This window comes from Dromiciops gliroides, chromosome 6 (assembly GCF_019393635.1).
Source record: "Dromiciops gliroides isolate mDroGli1 chromosome 6, mDroGli1.pri, whole genome shotgun sequence".
NCBI classification, from domain to species: domain Eukaryota; kingdom Metazoa; phylum Chordata; class Mammalia; order Microbiotheria; family Microbiotheriidae; genus Dromiciops; species Dromiciops gliroides.
Window position 1 is genome coordinate 55,534,743 of NC_057866.1, and position 21,869 is coordinate 55,556,611.

Consider the following 21,869-nt stretch of genomic DNA (forward strand, 5'->3'; position numbering starts at 1 on the left):
TACTTAAGCAAGAGCTCACTATTTAACAAAAACTTGGGAAAACTGGAAAGCAGTCTGGCGGAAGATATTGACCGACATTTCACACCATAAACCAAGGTAAGTTACAAATAGGTATATCTCTTAGATGTAAAAAGTGATACGAGAAACAAATTAGAGGAACAAGAAAGAAATGACCTTTCTTATCTATGGATGGGGGAGAAATGATGATGGGGATTTCAGAGAAACATGTGCAGACTTATATGAACTGATTTAGAGAGAAATGAGCAGAACCAAGACAACAATTTAAACAATAACAATAGTATTGTAAAGGCAAACAACTCTGAAAGACTTGGGAACTCTTACCAAAAAAGGACTAAAGCACAATTATAGCAGACTCGTGATGGAATTCATCTCCTGAACTCAGTTACAGATTTGAGACCTTTTCTTTTTTTTTTTACATGGCAAGCACAGGAATTTATTTTACTTGATTGCACAAGTTTGCATCAGGAACTTTGTTTTTCTTGCTTTCTCAAGTGGTGGTAGGGATCAGGAGAGAGCACAGGCTAATCTTTGTTTTAAAAAAATCCATCTTAAAAAAAGAATCTGAGTAGCAGACACATCACCAGTCTCCATCTGGCTGAATAAATGAAGCCTTGTTTACACTGGCCTAGGAATCAGGAAAATTGGCCTCAGGTTCCCGCTCTACCATCAAACAACTGTGAGACCTTAAACAAGTCCCTTCCTGTCCGTGAGCCTCCATTTCCTCCTTTGTCAAATACACGTCGGTCTAGATGATGTCTAAGGCGCCCTCCATCTCTGACCTCAATCGCTCCGTGATTCTAATTAGGTGATAGGCAACATAGAAGGAGAGGGACATTCCGTAAGGATCCTGCTCCTTTCTTCCTGGGAAATGTGCACACATACCTTAGGGCTTCTGAATGGGACAGTGTTCTGGCCCATGTCAGGATAATGTGCCTGCTCTCTCCCCACCAGGACAATCTCTAGGAGCAAGATGGTGAATTGAAAGGTTTTGAGGAAATCTAAAGCTTAGGCGCCCTTGGGGACCTTGAGGTCTCTGGCTTCAAGTAGGGACGTGGATACTGAGATCCTTGATTTGCATTTATCATAAATCTGGAGCTAGAAAGGACCTTGAAAGTCATCTAACTCCATGTCCTCATTGTGTACATTGTAAATTGAGGCCTATGGAGATGAAGCGGCTTATACTAACAAGTCACACAACTGGCAATTAGCAGAGCCAAGTTTTTACCTCAGACCCTGTGAGTCTGCATCCATTGCTCTTTATCTCATTGGCATGATGCTGCTGCCTCTTTCACTGGTCAGGGGACAGCCTCCTTTGACAGGGATCCCAGTCCCCCTGTGTCTTAAGAGATGGTTTGTGAGTTTCTATGGCCTGAAATCTTCATCCCGGGAAGCTAGATGGTACAGTGGATAAAGCATTGGCCCTGGATTCAGGAGGACCTGAGTTCAAATCCAGCCTCAGACACTTGACTAGCTGTGTGACCCTGGGCAAGTCACTTAACCCTCATTGCCCCACAAAAAAAGAAAGAAATCTTCATCTCCTGTCAGCTTCTCTCCTGGCTATGCATCTCTCTGTGCTCACCTAGGCCAGCCCTTCAGCAGCAGTCTGGCAGACCACATGGGAAGCCTTTCCAGCTTTGTAACTGACCTGGATACAGTCTTTGGTGGTTTACAGAATGACGTACATGCCTTATCTCATTTGATCCTCAGAACAACTCTATGAGGCAGATGTCAGCCTTATTTTACAGATGAGGAAACTGAGGCTCAGAGAAGGGACTTGGGCAAGTTCACACACAAGAATCCTGCAGAGGTGGGATTCAGACCCAGGTTTCCCTGACACCAAGTCCAGTGCTCTTCTCCCTGCTCCATACTGCTTCTCACTGGTGAGGGCTTTCCAGAGTTTACCTTTTACTAAGGAGGCCCCAAGGTCACCTCAACACCAGCATGAAAAGGTTACACAGATAAAAAGGCTCCAGTGAAGATGAGATCCCTTCTCTATGTCAGGGGTTCTTAACCTGGCATGCATGAATTTGTGTTTTAAAATAGTTTGGGGGGCAGCTAGGTGGCGCAGTGGATAGAGTACCAGCCCTGGAGTCAAGAGTACCTGAGTTCAAATCCGGCCTCAGACACTTAACACTTACTAGCTATGTGACCCTAGACAAGTCACTTAACCTCAATTGCCTCACTAAAAAAAAAAAAATTTGGTAACTATTTCAGTATCGATGGTTTCCTTTGTAATTCTACACGTGTTCTGTTGTGCATTTGAAAAAATTAATCTGAGAAGGGATCCATGGGCTTTACCAGAGGGGTCCCTGAAAAGACAAGGTGAGAAGCCCCACTCCAACTTATCCCCCCAGAAAAAGAATGAAACCAGGTGTGGGGGGAAAGCGGGCCCAGCACCTCCCTTATCAGCTAAACTACCTTTAGTTCTTCTACCATCCTTCTGTGTTCTTTTGACTTTTCTAGTGTCAGCTGCCTCCCATCTCCTTTGGCTCAGTGAAAGCAAAGGCATCCTCTGTTCCTGGTAGAGAACATTTTAAGACCATGTGTATTGAAGTCTGAACATTTTTGTAATTTTAGGTAATTGACTTCACTGAATTGCTGGCCCTATGGAATTCTCACAAGCTGTATTGTAGTTATAATAGTTATAATAGCGGATAAGTATGTCCAAGTTACATAACTGCCCTGAGTCATTCCAGGACTCCTGATGATACTTTCCTTCAGCTTCTGCTGTTAGCATTTTTCACATAAGCTTTTAAATGGTGTGCTACCACTTCCTTTTCACTTTTAAATGGGGGAGGGGAGGAGGGATCTAAAATTTTTGTTTTCCTTTTTTCTAGTTTTTGAAAAAAAAGCAGGTGCAAATTATAGACAGAGGCTGGGTTTGTGGTACATAGATAAAGGAAACGCATCAACGCTTCAAGCCATATAAAACAAAACGGTTCCATGGGGTTGGGCTCCGTTCTCCCCTCTGCCATTCTAGAGAGATGAGTAATACTTGCTAATGTTTGTAGAGGGCAGAAACTCTTCTCCACAGAGCCCAGGGAAGGCATGAGGGATTTTAAAGGAGCATCTTTTTTCTCAGCTCAGAAGGACGTTGGATGTTAGACACTGGAAAATTCAACCACCTTCTGTTACAAACAGGGAAACTGAAGTCTGGCCTGGAGAAGTCATTCACCCAGTTGAACACAACTAGCAAGTGGCAGAAACAAACTCTGTACTCACTGCAACTATGTTGCTTTCAGATATGACACCAGCAACGCTAGTGTCTTGTGTTCTTCTAGCCACTGTAAGAGCAACTGCTCCAGGATTAGGAAATTCACCAGTTAGGTTTGTGAACTCGCAGGCTTCCATGGTGAAATTGGATTGGAGCACAATAGCCTGCATGGGATGGAGAGCCATTTTCCCCAGTATGACTGATTCTGGCATTCACAGCCAGATCTGACCAAGAATCCTCATTCAGCTAAATTTATGAGGAATGACAAAACTGAAGAGATTTTCATTATAAATATGTTGCATATTGCTTGAAATGGGGCTGTTTCAAGTAGTTTGGCGTGTGTGTGTGTTTAAACTGGTAACATGAAGCTTAGTTTAACATGAACACAAATAAGAGCATGAATAAGCAAATGGACAAATACTTTGGGCCCAAATTGTATTGGTACAGTCACTGCTTCTCCCCCCTTGACTTTTTATTCCATCTCCCTCCCTCTCTCTAGCTCCCACCTCCTCTTTGGAAACTTCAAGTAGCATAGAACAGGAGAAATACCTGCAAGCCTTACTGAATGCGATTTCAGTTCATCAGAAACTCAGCGGCAGTAACACGCTCACTGTCAGGCCAGCACTTGCTCTGTCTCCAGGTAAGGTCTTATTAGAATGGGCTCTTCCTCAGGAAGGAGCATGATAGAACTGCTGAGTCGTTTGCTTATTAGTTTTTCTAGCAATTTATACTGCTCCAGTCATCAGGGTGTCACTGGGAGATTGCTGGGCTCTGACTACTAAGAAATGAGGTCTGTAATCTATTCTGACCAGGAATGACCAGATTTAAATGTTTTAAAGTCAGAATGAGGAGTGGAAGAGTAGCAAAGTGGGAGAATTTTCATTTTGTTTTAAGTGAGAATCTAGGCTTCAGCTGAAATTTTATGAAGTGGTTCCAAGTCCTAAATTGTTAATGATGCCATAGAAATTATAGGGGGATATGTATCCTCGTTCTTCTATCTATAGCTTTAAATCCCCCAAATTACTGCACTGTCTTATTGCAGTTCAGTGTGTTTTGGCTAGATCTGGATGAAGCCATTGAGACTTAAATTCATATTCTGTTTCAGTTATCATGTGATGAAACTCGATAGGGTTCATGTCAAGGTAACCCTGATGTGTTAGACACAGGCGCATGGGACTTGAAAAGTTGGTCTGCTTGGCATAACCCCTGTTTGAATCAGCCCAGCAGACGCAGAAGATGGCTTTTCTTGTAAAGTCACACCAGCTAGAAAGCATGCTCGCTTTGCTACATTCATCATGGAATTCCTGGATTGCATTAGCCAGACCTAACCCTCCATAATCTTGCAAGTGTGTATGTCATCTCTGAAAGAATAATCATGTCTACTTATTGTCTCTAATACAGCTTTGGGTGCTTGAAAAGTACAATATTTGGCAGCAATTGGACATGTTCTACGTGAAGAAAACAATGTCACTTGAGTCATGTTAACTTGAACAACGTGATAGTTTTTATTCTTCCTTTTGGCTGACTTTAGGCTCTGAGCGAAAGACTTCAAGAGTGTCCACTGTGCTCAAGCAGGTAGTGCCAGGACATTTGGATGTAAACCCATCCAATAGCTTTACCCGAGGAGGTTAGTAAGATTCATTGTATAACAGAGCACTGATAGAATTGAAAACAGAGTGCCCCATAGAAAGTGAAAGTAGAAATCATAAGCTCACAGTTAAGTGTTTAATTCTCCATGGAGCACCTTATAGGCATTAATTTTTCATAATCACCTTTTCTTGTAAATTATTGCTTAATTAATTAACAAAATGTTAAGCGACAACCTTAAATGTATAATCAAGTGGTACCATAGTAATCTGAGGCTTAGAATTTTTTTTTTACTTGAGGACATTCAGAAAATCTATGAGGGGAGAAGGGGATCACCTTGGAAAAGGTGTAAATAACCCAACTTGAAGAATGACTCAACTTGGCAAGAGCTCCATAGTGGTCCCAATTTTTTTAGTCACTGGAACAGCCAGGCCCAGACCTGTAGCTAAGCAGAGACAACAGACATTGGACCCTGGGAACTCGTGCTTATTGGGGATGACCCTGAGCTTTCGATTTGGAGGGTTAGGTATCATTATAAAAGTCAAGTCTGCATGCTGGATTATTTGCTGAATGCCTCCTTCCTCATAAAGAGCCGCTGACGTTAGGAGGAAGGGAGAGAACAGGTTAGAAAAGATCACATGAGCCCCAGGAGTCCCAAAGGGCACCACCTTGTGTGCTTCCCTAAGAGAGGCAGGGAGGAGAGCTCCGGTCCTTCTCTGGGTAAATCAGGGAAGCAGTTCCTCTTCCAAACCGCTCCCTTCTCCCCTCCGCTGGCTGCCACACACGCAGCTCCTTTGAGTCCATGATTGTTTCCCATTTTCCTCTTCTCCCTTCTTCCCTTAGTTCAGATCATGGAGAAGTGACTGAAGTAGGCTTCCACATACCACTGAGTATACACCTGTTGCCCAAGACTATGGCTGAATTTAATTGTTGGGTTGTTTGATAATCCTGTCGAAACCTTCCAGCCCCTCATATTACGTGTAGTGCTACAAAAGTCAAAACCAAAGTCATAAAACAACGTTAGGAAGCAAATGGCTTCCAGGGTAAAAGATTGACCAAGCCACTTGGCAACGCTACCTCCAGGAATGCCTCTGCCTGGCAGCCAGGCACCGGCCCTGGCTCAGTGCCTCAGAAGCACTTTTTCCATTCTTCTACTGCCATGGCTAATGGCTTTTGTGCTTCATAGAGACCCCCAAGGCCTAACGCCCACATTCAGTTGTGGCAACCTTAGTTATAAAAAAGGTTTTTACTTTTTTCTATCAGAAAGAGCCTAATTTATATCACTCAAAATATAAAAGGACTATCTCTAATTCTGCCTCTCACTTTGATGCAAATAGATACTTGAAGGAAAATGTCAAATATGGGGCCTCACCAGAACACTTCTAGAACACTTCACAGGATTATGAGTTCATGCTGCTTACACAAATGCCTATGTATTTGTGGAAGAGAGATGCAGCTTATGAGTAAAGGCATTTATTTTTAAAAACAGGAGCTTTTGTCGTTGTTGTTGTTGTTGTGCTTCTTAATGAAATGTCTTTGGTTATACCAAATGGTTCCTGGATCTTCCATGATTTCATCATCCCAATTTACCACTGCCCACGTCTGATTAATACTGTCATCCGACATTTCCATATCAGTCCAGGAAGCTCTAAAAAGATGTTTTTTTATTGAGGAAGTGCATTTCTGACTGAATGGCACTTCCAAGAATCTGGGTCCTTTTGGTATAATTCAACAATGACGTCTCTCAGTTGCACTGCCCATTTCAAGTTTCATGGAATATTGATGAAATTTGGTACCTTTGAAAAAACTGGTACTGAAATTTCATTGCACAGGAGTGTGCTTCATCTTTTGGTGCGGGCTGAGTTGAATCTTGTACTTTTTTTACTGTGGTTTCACAACGTTTTCTCTTCAATGTTAAATTCCCGGGAAAATTAGTAACCATTTCTTCTTTCTCACTCTGCTGTGACTTTTGCTTCACTCCCTATCCCCTGCCTTCTCCTGCCTTTAATTCCACCTACCAGTGTCTGGGCACAGAGATAAATGTTTCATTCAGACAAATCCCAAATCAACAGCTAAGGAAAGAGTACATAATCCAGGTACAGTTCTCTGTGTTCTGAAACATCCATCATTCTCCACCATGTCCATAACTTGGCATGTTTTCTTGTGTTCATAGGGATGCTTATGTTTTTATTTCACAATTTAATTCACTGCATTGAATTACATCCCTTTTGTCTCATACATGTAATGGCAGCATGACATAGTGGATAGAAAGCCAGCAAATGGGTCAGAAAGACCTGGGTTCAAACCCCACCCTGGGCATCTGCTGGCTGTGAGTCCCCAGGTGCCTCTCCAAGATCACACAGTGCAAAGCAGGTGCCAGTGTTCACTGGAAGAGCACATTTTCTCACCACAAGATCCCTACTCCAGTGAAATTATAGATCAGGTCCGAAAAATTCCATCCTTGTTCTAAACCATTCTGTTTCCCTAAACTTAAAAATATCCATTAGCGTGGCACCTAAAACAAAACTCAGTGCACCATGTTTGAGGATACCTTTTTTAGCGGGGCAGATGTTAACTAGAAAGTGTTTTCCTGAGACGTGGGGATACTTCTCATATCACAAAAATGCTCACAGACAGAGAAGCATACAAGGGGTTATCATGGTGGCTCCTAACCGTGTAGAAACTCAACCCTATGTGATGCCTGTCAGAGAGGACCCTTCCAAGAAGAATGCAAGCTCTTCTTTGCAAGGGTACTGAAAGTTTCCCAGAATCACTGTCACCCCATCACCAGTAGAAACATTTCTGTCTGTGTGTGCCCTAGCAGATATTTCTGTTGCTTTGGATGTGCTGCAGTAGGAATTCTGTGATTATATGTGAAATAAATCAACCCTATCCCCATTGCCCTATGAGGCAAGATGTGATGCAACATGATTCAAACTCCCATCACACCTCCTGGAGTTTGTCGGTTTGTAGAAGCCAAGCAAATATCAGAATTTCATTAAGTATGTAATATCCTTGCCTATAAAGAAAGAAATTCCTAATAATAATTGATACAGTGAAGACAAAATTGAAACCTACATGATCTTCAAGCATCGAGAATGGGCACTCTTGTAGAACATATCTGCATCTAACCTTCCTTTTAGATTTGTCTTCTTCAGAGAAATGCAGAATTCCAAGCCATCAGTTCTTACTAGGTTTTAGGAAATTGCATATTAAAAGAAAATAAGGGGGAAATTCCATCATTCTCAGAATCTTCAGGCTCTCAGATTGTCTACGGCCTCTGTATGGTTGATTCAAGGATATTGAGTTCCAATTTAGCATCAGGTTTTTTGTAACTTTTTTTTATCATAGATAAAGAATGTTAGTGACATCAGTCCTAAAGTCTTCAGAAAGTGTAGGAGACAAGGTTCCCAGAGAACATGACCTTTCTTCTACCTCCACTTTGCCCCAGTCTCCAGCCCGAATACTCTTCCCAATGTTAAGTACTGGTGATGCATGGCTGGCCTTTCTTACAGCAAGCTTTTTAGCAGCCTCCCAGTCCGTCAGACACTTGTATATTTCTGTAACACTAGCCGACCCTTTGCTCCTTCTGTTCCCCTGACAAGTCATCTGCTCTTTGAGTTCCGGGGAAGCTTACTGTTCCTTAGCTTTCAGAAGGAGTTAATAGGACTCTCAGCTAAAAAACTTCCCCAGCAAGAGGCCTGACATTCTCTACAGGAGAATGACAGAAATAGCGCTGCAGAGTGATGCACTAATTGTGTGCATCAAAGGAACCTACTCAGAAGCTCTTCTGTTGTTGTTAATGATAATAACTCATATCTGAAGTACGCTGAGGTTTACAAGCCCTCTGACACAACAAGCCTGTGGGCTGGCAATTCAAGTATTAGTATCGCCTTTTTATAAATAAAGAAACTGAGGCTCAAAGAGGGGACCTAACTAGTGATTATTAGACTAGGAATTCAGCTAGCAAAATGACTTTCATCTATTTTCTCCAAGTACTCTAGTTCATTTTGGAAAACTTTGGTCTTAAGGATAATTAATATAATGAATATATTAATTAAATTGGGATTCTATAGTACCATTAAGCTAGATGAAATTGATGTTGGTCTCCTCTTCAGAAATATGTACAAAGTGCATGCTTTTGGTTCCATAGTCAACATGATTTCCAGGTAAGATAATTGCTTTCATCCAACCTGTTTTGTAATGTTTGTGCCTCTTACAAAGGTGTCTGGGCAAGCCTTCGCTCCAGCAATCGCTTTATCAACTCTCCAGCGTCCTTCATCGATGTTGGCGCCCGACTTGCAGGCAAAGATCACCCAACATCCTTCAGTAACAATGCCTACTTACAGAATCAGCTCCTGAAGCGCCAAGCTGCCTTGTACATATTTGGCGAAAAATCACAGCTAAGGGTAACATTTTTCTTTATCTCAGGAAAATGAGGATAACTCTTTGGGCTGCTTCTGACTCCGATGCCATTCTTTGTGAGCTGTTTCTCTAGCCCAGCTTCCCTGGGTGCCCCCAACAGCTGGCCCCCTCCTCAGATAACGGGCACTACAGGGCATGGGTTTCCTCAGCAGTAACAGTGGCTGCCCTTGTCTAAAGTCCTTCACAATGATGTCTGTGAGACAGGTGTTGTTACCCCCGTTTTACAGATGAGAAAACCAAGGTTCAGAAAGGTCAAGTGAAAGACCCCAAAGACACATACACAGGTGGTCTTCTGACTGTAAATCCAGGGCCCTTTGGGGACACGGGAAAGCCGGGTTTGTCAAAAGGTGGCTGAGCTAGAATGACGTAATGTGAAAGTTTGGAATCAAGACTATTCTAATCATGCTTTGTTAGAGAACATGCCTTCCCTTGAAGCCCCCAGTCTAGGGAAGCAGGTTTCTGGTAATAAGCTTCTCCCTGCCTTCTCCGGAGCAGTGACTGCGCTAGAAACAGGACTGGGTCCCTGTGTTGGGGAAGCAGCCTTCCCGAATGGGCACGCTCAAAGAATTTGGGTCTGCTTGTGGCACCTTCACTTATCCAGTGTGTGTTTACTGAAGGGGTGGCCCCTGTCCATTCAGTAGTAGGAACAAAAACAAGGAATCCATGGTGCACCACCCACTCCCCTGTAGTTGTTTGGGGCCTTTGTCTCCCTGGGCATGTCATGGCTGATGCCCGAATGCATGTGCATGAACTCACCTACACACCCAGACTCAGGGGGCTATGAAGTGGAAACACTTCAGGTATTGAAGTATGTTTGTACACAGGTGTATATTGATATATCTGTTCACCAGGGAAATAAGCATGTGCCACGATCAGAAGGATTCAAGATAGATTTAAAGAAAATCAGGCCAGGAAGCCAAAATGAAATCACTAGTCTAAAATACTTTTTAACTGCGTTTGGTTTGGTTTCTGTGAGAATCTGTGTTTGTAAGGAGACATTCAGCAGAAATTTGAGTCCTCAGACCCTTGAGACAAAGGGAAGAGGAGGAAAGATGTTTTTTGGTGGGGTTTTTTCCCTGAACAAGGAAGCTTTTTGAAAACCCTTTGCAAGGTTAATGTGTGTTATGTATTCAGGCAGATGCTTATATTCTGCTCCTTCATTCAGGGCTAGTAGCCAGGGGGTTGGGGCTCAGAGCCAGTCCTCATTTTGTTGTGCTGTGAATCCGTGGCAGTCCCCAGACTCCTCCCTAAAAGAGAAATACCCTACAGCAGCAGTTGGTGCCATCCCTGAGTGAAGCTCCCACTCACTGACGCTGTTTTCATTGAGTTGTTTTTTAATTAAGAAGCTCCCAAGCAGCTAGGTAGCACAGTGGATAGAGCACTGGCCCTGGAGTCAGGAGGACCTGAGTTCAAATCTGGCCTCAGACACTTAACACATACTAGCTGTGTGACCCTGGGCAAGTCACTTAACCCCAATTGTCTCACCAAAAAAAAAAAAACAAAAACAAAAAAACTCCCAAGAAGCTTTTGTTCTGAGGTCACGTAGAAAGCCACCCCCAGTGGCCATCTATTAGTCCAGACAAGCCACACCAGCTGTAGCACAGAGCAGAGGCGGTGCCCTTTCCTTGCCTCCCTGTGGCCCTTTTGCCTCATGGGATCATTATCTATGTGACAGGTGAGGAGCAAGGCAGGCCAGTGTGACGCCAACATCAGTCCAGTCTCATCAGTGGGACACTAGCCAGCAACATCACTGTCAGATAGAGGGAACAACAATAGGTTTTCCCTTTACCCATTGAAGCCCAACCCTGACATGTATAAGAAAGAGCATAACTTCATCAGTATGATCATCCTGTTGCCATGGACTACACAGTTTGTCATTTGTTCCCTTAGAGAGCAGCCCCACTCCTTAGCGCGCCGGCAGTGGCAGCTGGTGAGTCCCTGCTGCCCAATCTCAGTCTCGCCATTTATCCCAGACAGTCACACTTCAGCACGTGAAGCCCTCTCCATCGGCAGCACTCTCAGGAGAGACGCAGCATTCCATGTGAACATGCCCTGCTGCCCTTCCACGTGTGCCCAGCACCAGGCTGACACTGGTACACAACTTAACAAGCAGAATGTTTAACTTAAATCTGAAGGGTTGTTAGTTGGTTTTTTAACTCTAAAGGGACCAGAATAAAATATTATTCCTAGAAAACTACACATGAATTTATCAGCAATTTTCCTCTTACAGGAGTGAGGATGAGTCCTTGTAAAGTGATGTCAGAGGAGCTTTAAAATTAAAGTATCCCCTGGCAGATGAGATTGGGAGGCTTTTAAGTCATCTTAAGGGCAAAGTAGTCAGTTGAAACTAATTTCCAGTTGGGAAATAACATTCTAAATAGGACATCCATCAGTTCAGAATTCCTCCATAATAAAATATTCTACTGAATGGTGATTGCAACTGTGTGGGATCACAGATCAAGAATTGTAAGGGGTCATCTAGATGAGGAAAGACTGAGTGCAGACAGAGGAGCTGACTTATCAACGGTGTCATGCAGTGTCCTAAGTGGGATTTTATTTCATCTAGATCTGACTCCAGAGCTAAAGGTAGCTAAAAGGTGCTGAGACATGGAGCAGCTAAGTGGAGTAGTGGATAAAACACCTGCCCTGGATTTAGGAGTACCTGAGTTCAAATCCAGCCTCAGACACTTGACACTTAACTAGCTGTGTGACCCTGGGCAAGTCACTTAACACTCATTGCCCTCCAAAAAAAAAAACAAAAAACAAAAAGGTGCTGAGACACCTTATGAGCTCAGTTGAGGTTCACTAAGTACCTTAATGCCAGAGGAAATCCAGAGTGTTAGAAACCCTTAGAGCATCGTGAGATAAACTATTTCAGCTGGAATGGCCATCTCACAGAGGCCATCTCCTCTGTTCTGTGGTTTATAACCTACAGTGGGGGACCCAGGACTGAAAGGTAGATTCTTCAGTAGCCATACCCCAAACATTAACTAACCTTTAGCTGCCACATGGGGTGACAGAACAAGCCAGGACTCAAGGCCAGAAGATCAAGGTTCCCATGGCCAGGGACAGCAGGTAGGTGACTTTACTCCAGTGGCCTTGGCTTCCTCCTTTGTAAAAGAAGGATAATAAGTGCACATCTAGCTGTGGAAAGATGAGCTAGCATCATTGCTATTATTTTCCACTTCCTGGTTTTCAGAAATTTTGTACCACAGGAGGAATGGAATTTGTCTTTTGAAATACTGTATGATATGACAGTCTCCCCAGTTTGAAGAGATACAATATCCTTTCCTCCCTTAGGGTTAACCGAAGGGTGCTTAGACACACTGGACTGGCACTACTGGATTTTTAGTATAGCAGAACCATATAAGGGATTCCTTCTTATTTACTTGCATAACCAGCTCCCTCTAATTGACCCATTTGAAACTTCTAAGAAGTTAAACCTAACCAGTTGAAAATAGGCTTAAAGAATAGGTAGTTATGGGGCACCCACTAGCTGCACACTAGGGTGCCTCCTTCTCATGAGAAGATAATAAAGCCTTTGTCACCTCAAAAAAAAAAAAAAAGAATAGGTAGTTATAAATTCAGCCTATATCCCTATCACTTTAGGGCAGCTAAGCAGCACAGTGAATTGAATGCTGGGCCTGGAGTCAGCAAGACCTGAGTTCAAATACAGCTCAGACACTTACAGGGCAGGATCCTGGCATATCACTTCACCCTGTTTGCCTCAGTTTCCTCATCTGTAAAATGAGCTGGAGAAGGAAATGGCAAACCACTCCAGTGTCTTTGCCAAGAAAACCCTAAATGGGGTCATGCAGACTCAGACACAACTGAAGAACAACCCTCTGTTTAGCCACTCAAAATGATAGTGATTTTCTCTATTTAAGTGATACAGGAGAAGACACAGGGGAAGACAGAGTCACCTGACCCTGCACAAGCCTTGGAACACCCCCATTTTACTTGAACAACAGTCCCTATAAAGTAGATAGCGTTTGCCATCCAGGTCCCCATTTCCTATGAGGCTCTTCTGCATGCTCAGGGATGATTTTGAAACAATAGGCTAATAGTATTTCTTGGTCTCATCAGTTACAGACAGCGTTGCTAGGCAATTTGCAGTGTCTCTTCTGAATAACCTTTGACACCTTTATCCACAGGGTTTCAAATTAGAATTTGCTTTAAACTGTGAATTTGTTCCTGTTGAATTCAATGACATCCGGCAAGTGAAAGCCAGCTTTAAAAAGCTGATGAGGGCTTGTGTCCCCAGTTCTATTCCTACTGATTCTGAAGTGACATTCCTCAAGGCACTAGGAGACTCCGAATGGTTCCCACAGGTAATTAATTGATGTAATAGGTTCCTTGATTGTAAGAAAACTCTAGTCTTTGACATTCTTTACAAGCACTACCTTCATCTCCTGACCTTAATAGAAACCTGGCCTTGCCCTGATGACACTGCCATCCTTAAAATTCTCTCCAGTAGGGGTAGCTAGGTGGCGCAGTGGATAAAGCACCGGCTCTGGATTCAGGAGGACCTGAGTTCAAATCCAGTCTCGGACACTTGACACTTACTAGTTGTGTGACCCTGGGCAAGCCACTTAACCCTCATTGCCCTGCAAAAAAAAACAAAGAAAAAAAAATTCTCTCCAGTGGAGTTAGCACCCACTCCTGCTCTCCTAATTCACAGGGAGGAGAAGGGGGTCCTCATGCTCCTTGCTCTCCACTGGCAATTCTAGAGCAGTGCTCTTGCACATCACTCAATATCCAACTTATTAGACCTTCCCTTAACATATATGTCTTTCTTTCTACCTATATCATTCTCTCATTCTTACTGAACATTTATTATGACCTCTACTTCCTTAATCATTGAGTTATTCTCCAAGTCTTTAGACCTCTTCTAGTTTACTTGCCTTCTTCCTCAACTAAGACTCCTTGGTCTTTTCAGTGATGTTCCCACTAAGCACTCTAGAATCCCTCATGTCCTTCATCTTTAAACACACCTGCTTTGAAAATCCCAAATTCTGTCTTGGCACTACCATAATCCACTTTCTTGTCTTATACTCCTAAACAGGCAAATATAGCTAAAGAAAGTAATAAAACTATGTTGATTGACTTCCTAAAAATTCATGATTCTTAATCATAGTTTGGGACAGCTAGGTGGTACAGTGGATAGAGTGCCAGGCCTGAGTTTAAATTTGGCCTTAGACCCTTAGTAGCTGTGTGAACTTAGGCAAGTCACTTAACCCTATTTGCCTCAGTTTCCTCATCTATAAAATGAGTTAGAGAAGGAAATGGCAAACCACTCCAGTATCTTTGCCAAGAAAACCCCGAATGGAGTCACAAAGTATGGGACATGACTGAAAACAACTCAACAACAACTGCAAATCATAGCTTAGGTCCTCACCATTAACTCTTTACTCTTTATCAGATTTCCCATCTTAATTCTTCTACCATTTCTCAGCAGATGATCTTAACTTCTTTTGCACTGAGAAACTTTCTCAACTCCCTCCCAGTACACCTCCACATTTTTCCATGTCTTCCCCTACCTGTTTCTCCTTTCTTCCTCCATCTGAACCAGAGGCAGCTCTCCTATTCATCAAGGCCTACTCTTCCAATGACACCCCAGTTCTCTTCCCTCTTCTCAGCCTTCACTGGATTTGTCATCATAGTTATCTCCCATCTCCCCCTCCCTATACACACACATTCATCTTCCCACTTTCCCCTACACCTGAAAATACGTGTATTCCTCCCCTGTCTTAAAACACTTCCGCTAACACTGTTCCCCATTTGTCCCACTGTCTCTTCATTCTTTTTTGAAAGACTTCTTTTCTCTGCCATCATTTCTTCGCTACCCATCCATTCTCAGCCCTTGGAAACCTATAATCCAGTCTGATCACTCTACTAAAACTCTTCTCTTCCCCATCAACAAACCACTTAATGACCCAATTCAGCAGCCACATGACCAACCTCACTTGGCTTCTGTGCCACATTTGGCACTGTTGGCAGTCACTCCTTGAGGCTCTCTCCACTCTTGACTTTCTCCCTACCATTATGACTGCACCTTCTTTGCCTCTTCTTCCTTTTCCTCTTCTCTCTAGGCAGACAGTCCCCTGGGCTCCATTTTCTCCCATCTGTTACTCTCCCCCTCAACAGTCCTCACCTATTATTAGCCCTGTGCAGATCACTTTCAAATCTCTATCTCCAGCCCCAGTTTTTCTTCTGAGCCTCAGACATATATTTTCAGCTAATTCCAAGGCATCTCCAACTGGATATCCTGCCAGCAATCAAATTTAACACATCCAAAATTAAACTTAGCACATTTCCCAAATCAGTTTCTTAACATCCTTTTTTGTGTTCATGGTACTGTCATCCTCCAAGTCACCCAAGGCCAAAAACTTCCTGCACCCTTTGAGTCTTGGCATCGTTTACCACTCATTGCCAGTCAGTCACCCAGTCCTGTGAATTGAATCTCCATGGTGTCTTATATGTCTCTCAGTCTTTCCATTTCACAGATCACGGATCAGACTTTCATTTTCTCTGACCTGAACTGTTGCAATGATCTCCTAACTGGTTTCTTGTCTCTTTATTTTTCACCCCTTCAATCCATCCTACATTTTAAAAAAAGGCCTGATGCACAGCTCTGATCAGGTTACTTCCCATTGCGTGCCAAATTCCTTAGGCTGACATTCAAGGCCTTCCACAGAGCTTCACCTTACTTTTCCAACTTTATTTTGTGCTGCTGTCCATCATGTGCTAGGCAGTTTTAACAACTCACCATGCCACAGATATTTCTAGCATTTTTTACTCATCTGCCTTTACTCATGTTGTTGTCTAGGCTTTACCCATCCTCCCACCCATCTGTGTCCATTGAAGACCCACCTGTTACATCATGCAGGGCTCAGACCAATTTCTCTAAAAAGTTTTCATTGGGGCAGCTAGGTGGTTCAGTGGATAGAGCACCGGCCCTGGAGTCAGTAGTACCTGAGTTCAAATCTGAGCCTCAGACATTTGACACTTACTAGCTGTGTGACCCTGGGCAAGTCACTTAACCCCAATTGCCTCACACACACAAAAAAGAAGTTTTCATTGATCCTCCTGCTTAGACGGTGATCCACCTCACCTTTGGCCAACCCTAGTACTTTATTTATACTTCTTTTATAAATTTACTACATTCTTTATCTTTGGATGCACACACTCACTCAAGTGCAAACACACAGCAAAGTATAGTGCTTTGGTGCATTTGGACACATAGGTACTCAATCAGTGTTTGGTGAGTAAATGAATGAATGACTGAATGTATAATAAATGACAAATTTCTTCAGGTAAGTCTCCTTGCTTATTTAAGTGAGAATACAAGTAGAAAAAAAGTTTGGAGAAGAGAGAAAATGACATGGACTTGATAAGTCAGGGGGTTTCATGGAGAGAATAAGACCTCAAAAGATGAGCACACTTGGGTAGCCATGGCTCTAACCTCCTTTGGTTCTCTTCCTACCTAGCTGATGGCCGCTTCTCAGTCTCCTTTGCTATATCAGTTACCCATATCATATTACCCTAAGTTTGGAAATGCCCCTCAGCACCGTAATGCTAGTTTAGGGAGAAAGATGAGTTTCCTTTTAAGCATGATGAATTTGTGATGATGATGACACATATAAGTGGAAATAGCTTGTAAGTTGTTGTAAATATAGGACTGAAATTCAGGAACATCAGGTCAGGCATATAAAATTGGATTATCACCAGCATAAAAATATAGTTGGAAGTGTGAAAACAGATAAATTCTCTGAATACAAGAGCATAGAGTGAAAAGGAAGACTGAAAAGAAAGCCTTAGAGAACATCAACATTTGGGGCAGGAGGAGGAAAGGACAGGAATAACAAAGATGATAGAGAAGGAATGATCAGAGAGCTCAGAGGAAAACTAGGAGAGAACAATGTAATGGAGGCTCAAAAAATCTAGAACTTCCAGAAAGAGGGCAGAGGAGGAATTCAGTAGCATCAAAAGCTGACAGGGACCAAGGATGAAAATGGAAAAAAAGCCTTTGGATATGGCAGTAAGGTTGTCTTTAGTGGGGTCAGATTCTAGGAGTTAGGGGGGAAATGGGGGGGAGGGGCTATGGAAGCAACAGGCACAGTCTACTCACCAAGAGAAAAGAGAATAGAGAAGGAAGGAAAGAGGATGGCAATTCATGACTTCGAGGAAAGCTCGTGTGACCCTGGGCAAGTCACTTAACCCCCATTGCCCCACAAAAAAAAAAAAAAAAGAATTAAAAAAAACAAAAAAAAACCTACCTACTGAGCTCAAGTCACGAGTTTATTCTGAGGGCTTTCGGTCAGTTGAGTCACTGAGAACAAATGAAAGCTTTCTTCCCCCTTTGATTACATAATAATTATCATAATCAACTTGAAATATTTTCAACAGTACTCAACTGAAATGATGGGAAACGTTTTAAAAAGCACAGTCATTTAGCATGTACAAGATAGTCTTCTTAAGAGCAAAGATCATCTGAGGCCAGACTACCTTGCTTTGAAATTCTAGCTTTACTACTTACCAAGGAGTTCTACAAGGTCAGATTCCCACATGACATTATTACTTGGAACCTTTTAAAAGCAGACACTAAAACAATGTGCTAGGCATTTTATCTTGAGTTTACTGAAACTCTACAAAGTTTACAGACCTTCCTGGGGTTGCACTATCCAAATGACTCAGCCATGGTCATAGCACAGTAACATGTTATATCCCAAGTTAACACAAAGTCCCCGTGTACACAGTTGCCAACAGTGTTCTATTTAATCATGGTCTCATTTCTGTCCATCACTCAGCTCCACAGGTTACTGCTGCTGGCTGTAGTTGTAGCTGAAGTGCTGGAGAGCGGCTCCTCCGTCCTGGTCTGTTTGGAAGATGGCTGGGATATCACCACACAAGTAAATTGCTTGCATGAATTCTGTCATGTTTTCCACTTTGTATTTACATGTCAATTTAGTTTGATGCAAAGTTCAGCAAATTGATCTTATTATCAGATGAACATTGTCTTCATCAAGTAAAGAAATCCTCTTGAATGTGCTCTTCCATCCAAATACTCTGACTGTGGAATTTAGCACATAGTAGGCATTTTCTCAGCACCATTTGGCAGAATACCAGCACTTGCAGCTATGTTGGGTTGACAGAGGAGTGAATACCAACCTTTGTTTGGGCTTATCCTGAATTAGGCAGAGATTTGGGTCATTTCTCTCCATTTCTTGGCGATGGGAATCCTTTTTTTTCCTGAAATAGTTAAGGACAGAGAGAGAGGAAGCCATCATTATTGGTGAAACAAGGAGAATATGAGTGAGTTGTATATGAGCTCTTTACAGATTGATTGATTGATTGATTGATTAATAGAATAGAAAAAGCACTAGAATTAAAGGAAGAAACTCTGGGTTCTCTTCTTGGTTCTGCCACATGATAATAAGCAGGTAACAGTCTATCTGAGCCTCAGTTTCCTCATCTGTAAAAACTGGGATAATCATCATTCTCTCACTACTTCCCTTGTAGTACAAACTCACTAGTACAGGATCAAGAAGATATTGTTAGACAGTAAATCACCAAAAAGAGCTGGAGGTTTTATTGAACTATGAGCTCAATATGTCATTGCCAAAAAAGCTAATGTGGTCTTAGGCATCATCAAGAGGGACATGGAGGACCAGACCCAACTGTCCCTGCCCATAAGGAGCTTACCTTGTGCTGGGCAAGAGGGAGGGAATATAACGTGTACATAAGGATAGTGGAAGAAAGATTGAGCAAGAGAAAGCAGTAGCACCTGGGAACATCAGGAAAGGCTTCACATGCCATGGGAGGTGAAAGAAGACCAGGATTCCAGGAGGCAAAGGGGAAGGCATCCATTCCAAGCATGGGGGGATGACCTCTGCACAGAGTCCCTAAGGAATAACCTGTGCACAGAGACAGGAGCTGGAGGAAGTCTGGCTTAGCATGAGAAAAAACTGGAAAGATAGGTTGGAGCCAGGTTACAGAGGGCCTCATTGCCTAGCTGGGGTATTTGTATTTGGGAAGCCCGTGATGGTTTTGAGCAAGAGAGTGACCTATTGAGGCCTATGCCTTAAGGAGACCTCTTGGGCAGCTGAGCAGAGGGTGGGCTGGAGGGGAAGAGACTAGAAGCAGGGACACCAAATAGGAGGCCATTCCAACAGTGTCAGAAGAGGCGATAAGAGCCTGGACTGGCGTGATGGCTGTACAAGTGATGAAAAGGGAATGGGGAAACAGAGTCCACAAGGCTTAGCAGCAAATAGAACACAGGACATAAGGGAGAAAGGAGCATCAATGAGGATTTTTGAGGCCATGACACTAGGTGACCAGGAAGATGTTGGCGCCCTCAACAGAAACAGTAGTCATAAATTCCTCCTTTAAACACATTTGGGGCAGAAAGAGGAGACAAGGGTGGAGATTACAAAGAGGCTGAACACTCTCTAACAATTAGAGCTGTCCCAAAGGAAATGGGATGCTTGAGGAAATAACGGGGTCCCTTTACTTGAGGTCTTCAAATAACTGCTAGAGAACAGTGGGGATATTATCAAGAGAATTCTTGGTCTGGTGCAGGTTGGACTAGATGGTTTCTGAGGTCTCTTCCAACTCGGAGAGTCTCTGATGCTCTGGGTGGTTATGAGATAAGCACTTTGTAAGCCATAAAGTGCTCTCTGTAGATGCATGAGCAACAGCATCTCGAGGACAAAGAGAAGGCCCCCAAACCCAGAGATCTGGCTCAAGGATGACTTCCTCACTGGGTGACCCGACTTGGCAGAGGACGTGTACTCATCTTGGAGTCCCTTCTGCCAGTGAAGTCACAGGGACAAGCCCCATCCCTGTCCTCTGCTGACACGGATTAGTATACCATAAGCAGCTTTATCCAACCCCGGTTCAGATTTTATGTTCCCCAAAAGAGAACACTCTAGGCAAATTTGACAACTTACTAGAAAAATCCATGAATGAATTTATTGCAGCCAACTTGATCTGCAGGCGGCCGTGATTTCACAGCCTGTTTGCTTTACTTTGTTAACTGCCCTCCTGTCACATGGGGTTCATCGTGGAGCGCAGGAGCCTTTTTCAGAATTGCTGCTAATGCCCCGTCCTCCCTCTCTGTGTCCTAGGTGGCATCCCTCGCCCAGCTGCTCAGTGATCCGTTTTATAGGACTCTGGGAGGCTTCCGGATGCTGGTGGAGAAAGAGTGGCTCTCCTTTGGCCATAAATTCAGTCAGAGGAGCAACCTGACCTTCAACTGTCAGGGCAGTGGCTTTGCTCCCGTCTTCTTGCAGTTCTTGGACTGTGTGCACCAGGTAACCCTAGAAGAGCTGAATTTCTCTCTCTCTCTCTCTCTCTCTCTCTCTCTCTCTCTCTCTCATATATATATATATAATTCCCAATTCTGGCTTTATCCACTACACCAAGTAACTGCCTTAGTTCATCAACTTATTGAAATTGCCAGACTTCTTGAAGAAATTGATAAACTGATTCTGGCTAGTTGTAATTATTATTAAGAAGAACAAGCCTCGCTGACATGCATTAATCTTTGATGTCTCCATCAGTAAGAAAAATAAAAATGTTTTCATACCACAGAACAGGAACTTGGTCTTTAGAACAAGGCTGATTGGCATAAAACTATTTGACCAGACTTTCCCAGTGTTCTGCAAATAGCTTCTTTTTTTTTTTTAACCGACAAATCAAGATCAAACATTCTTTTTGCCAAAGCATCCTTGCTGGGCCCACAGGAAAACAATGAACATCTTATTTCCCATTCAGATAATAGCGTCTTATAGTGGAAGGGGCCCTGGACTAGAATTCCAGGGACCTGGGTTCAAATATAGGCCTGGGAACTAGCTGACTGTGTGAACTTGAGTAAGTCATTTCCCCTCTTCTTTTTCATTTTTCCTCTTATGTAAAACAAGTGTTGGGCTAGTTTATAGACTCAAAGAGATTAGAACTGAAAGGGATTTTGGAGATCATTTAGACCAACTATCACATTTACATATGAGGAAACTGAGGAGAGATGTTCCTAGCCCAAAGTCATAGAGGGAATATATGACAGAGCTGGGATCCAGACCTATGTCTTCTTATTCCAAAGCTAGTGCTCTTTCCACTATACTCCTGAGAGATCTGTCTCTTAGGACTGAATTCAGATACTACTCCACAAATAAAGAAAAGATCTGTCTTAAGACTACAAAATTCTGTAGAGCTAAACAATGGAAAATGGCCCAGATTCCAAGCCTGACTCAATAAAATATGTGAGGCTGTGATACGAAGTAATTGTCATCACAGATTCCAGCTTATTTGTCTTCCAAGCCCATTAGTCATTTTTCAGAACCTTGGATGCCCTTTTTAAATGCAGTTATCAAAAGGGGGGGGAGGAGGGCGTTTAAAGGTAATCTGCATCCCAAGCACACCCAGGGCTAGTTTAAACAAGGTGATCAGATATATATTAGAATGAACTAATCATTGCACAGTACAGTACATAATAGCTTTTGGAATCCTGGAGCTGTGGGAGGCAGCTGGTGTTGGGATTTCAGCTTTGGAGATGGATCTGGCCCAACCCCCTTATAATACAGAAGCCTCTGAGAAGGAAGGTGACTCCTCCCCCCCCCCCCCA

At 43.0% G+C, this 21,869-nt stretch overlaps 1 protein-coding gene across 4 annotated transcripts in view; it reads left to right on the top strand.

Annotated features, from left to right (window-relative positions):
• Nucleotides 1-21,869, top strand: part of SBF2 (SET binding factor 2) — a 496,438-nt gene that overhangs the window by 431,604 nt on the left and 42,965 nt on the right. The window contains exons 28-34 of one of the 4 annotated variants that reach the window (XM_043970029.1): nucleotides 3,735-3,875; nucleotides 4,767-4,862; nucleotides 6,844-6,918; nucleotides 9,047-9,231; nucleotides 13,402-13,578; nucleotides 18,058-18,159; nucleotides 20,377-20,562. In XM_043970029.1, the coding sequence (XP_043825964.1) occupies nucleotides 3,735-3,875; nucleotides 4,767-4,862; nucleotides 6,844-6,918; nucleotides 9,047-9,231; nucleotides 13,402-13,578; nucleotides 18,058-18,159; nucleotides 20,377-20,562 (962 nt within the window). The remainder of the gene's footprint in view (nucleotides 1-3,734; nucleotides 3,876-4,766; nucleotides 4,863-6,843; nucleotides 6,919-9,046; nucleotides 9,232-13,401; nucleotides 13,579-18,057; nucleotides 18,160-20,376; nucleotides 20,563-21,869) is intronic. The other 3 variants (XM_043970030.1, XM_043970031.1, XM_043970032.1) reach the window with 3 other exon arrangements.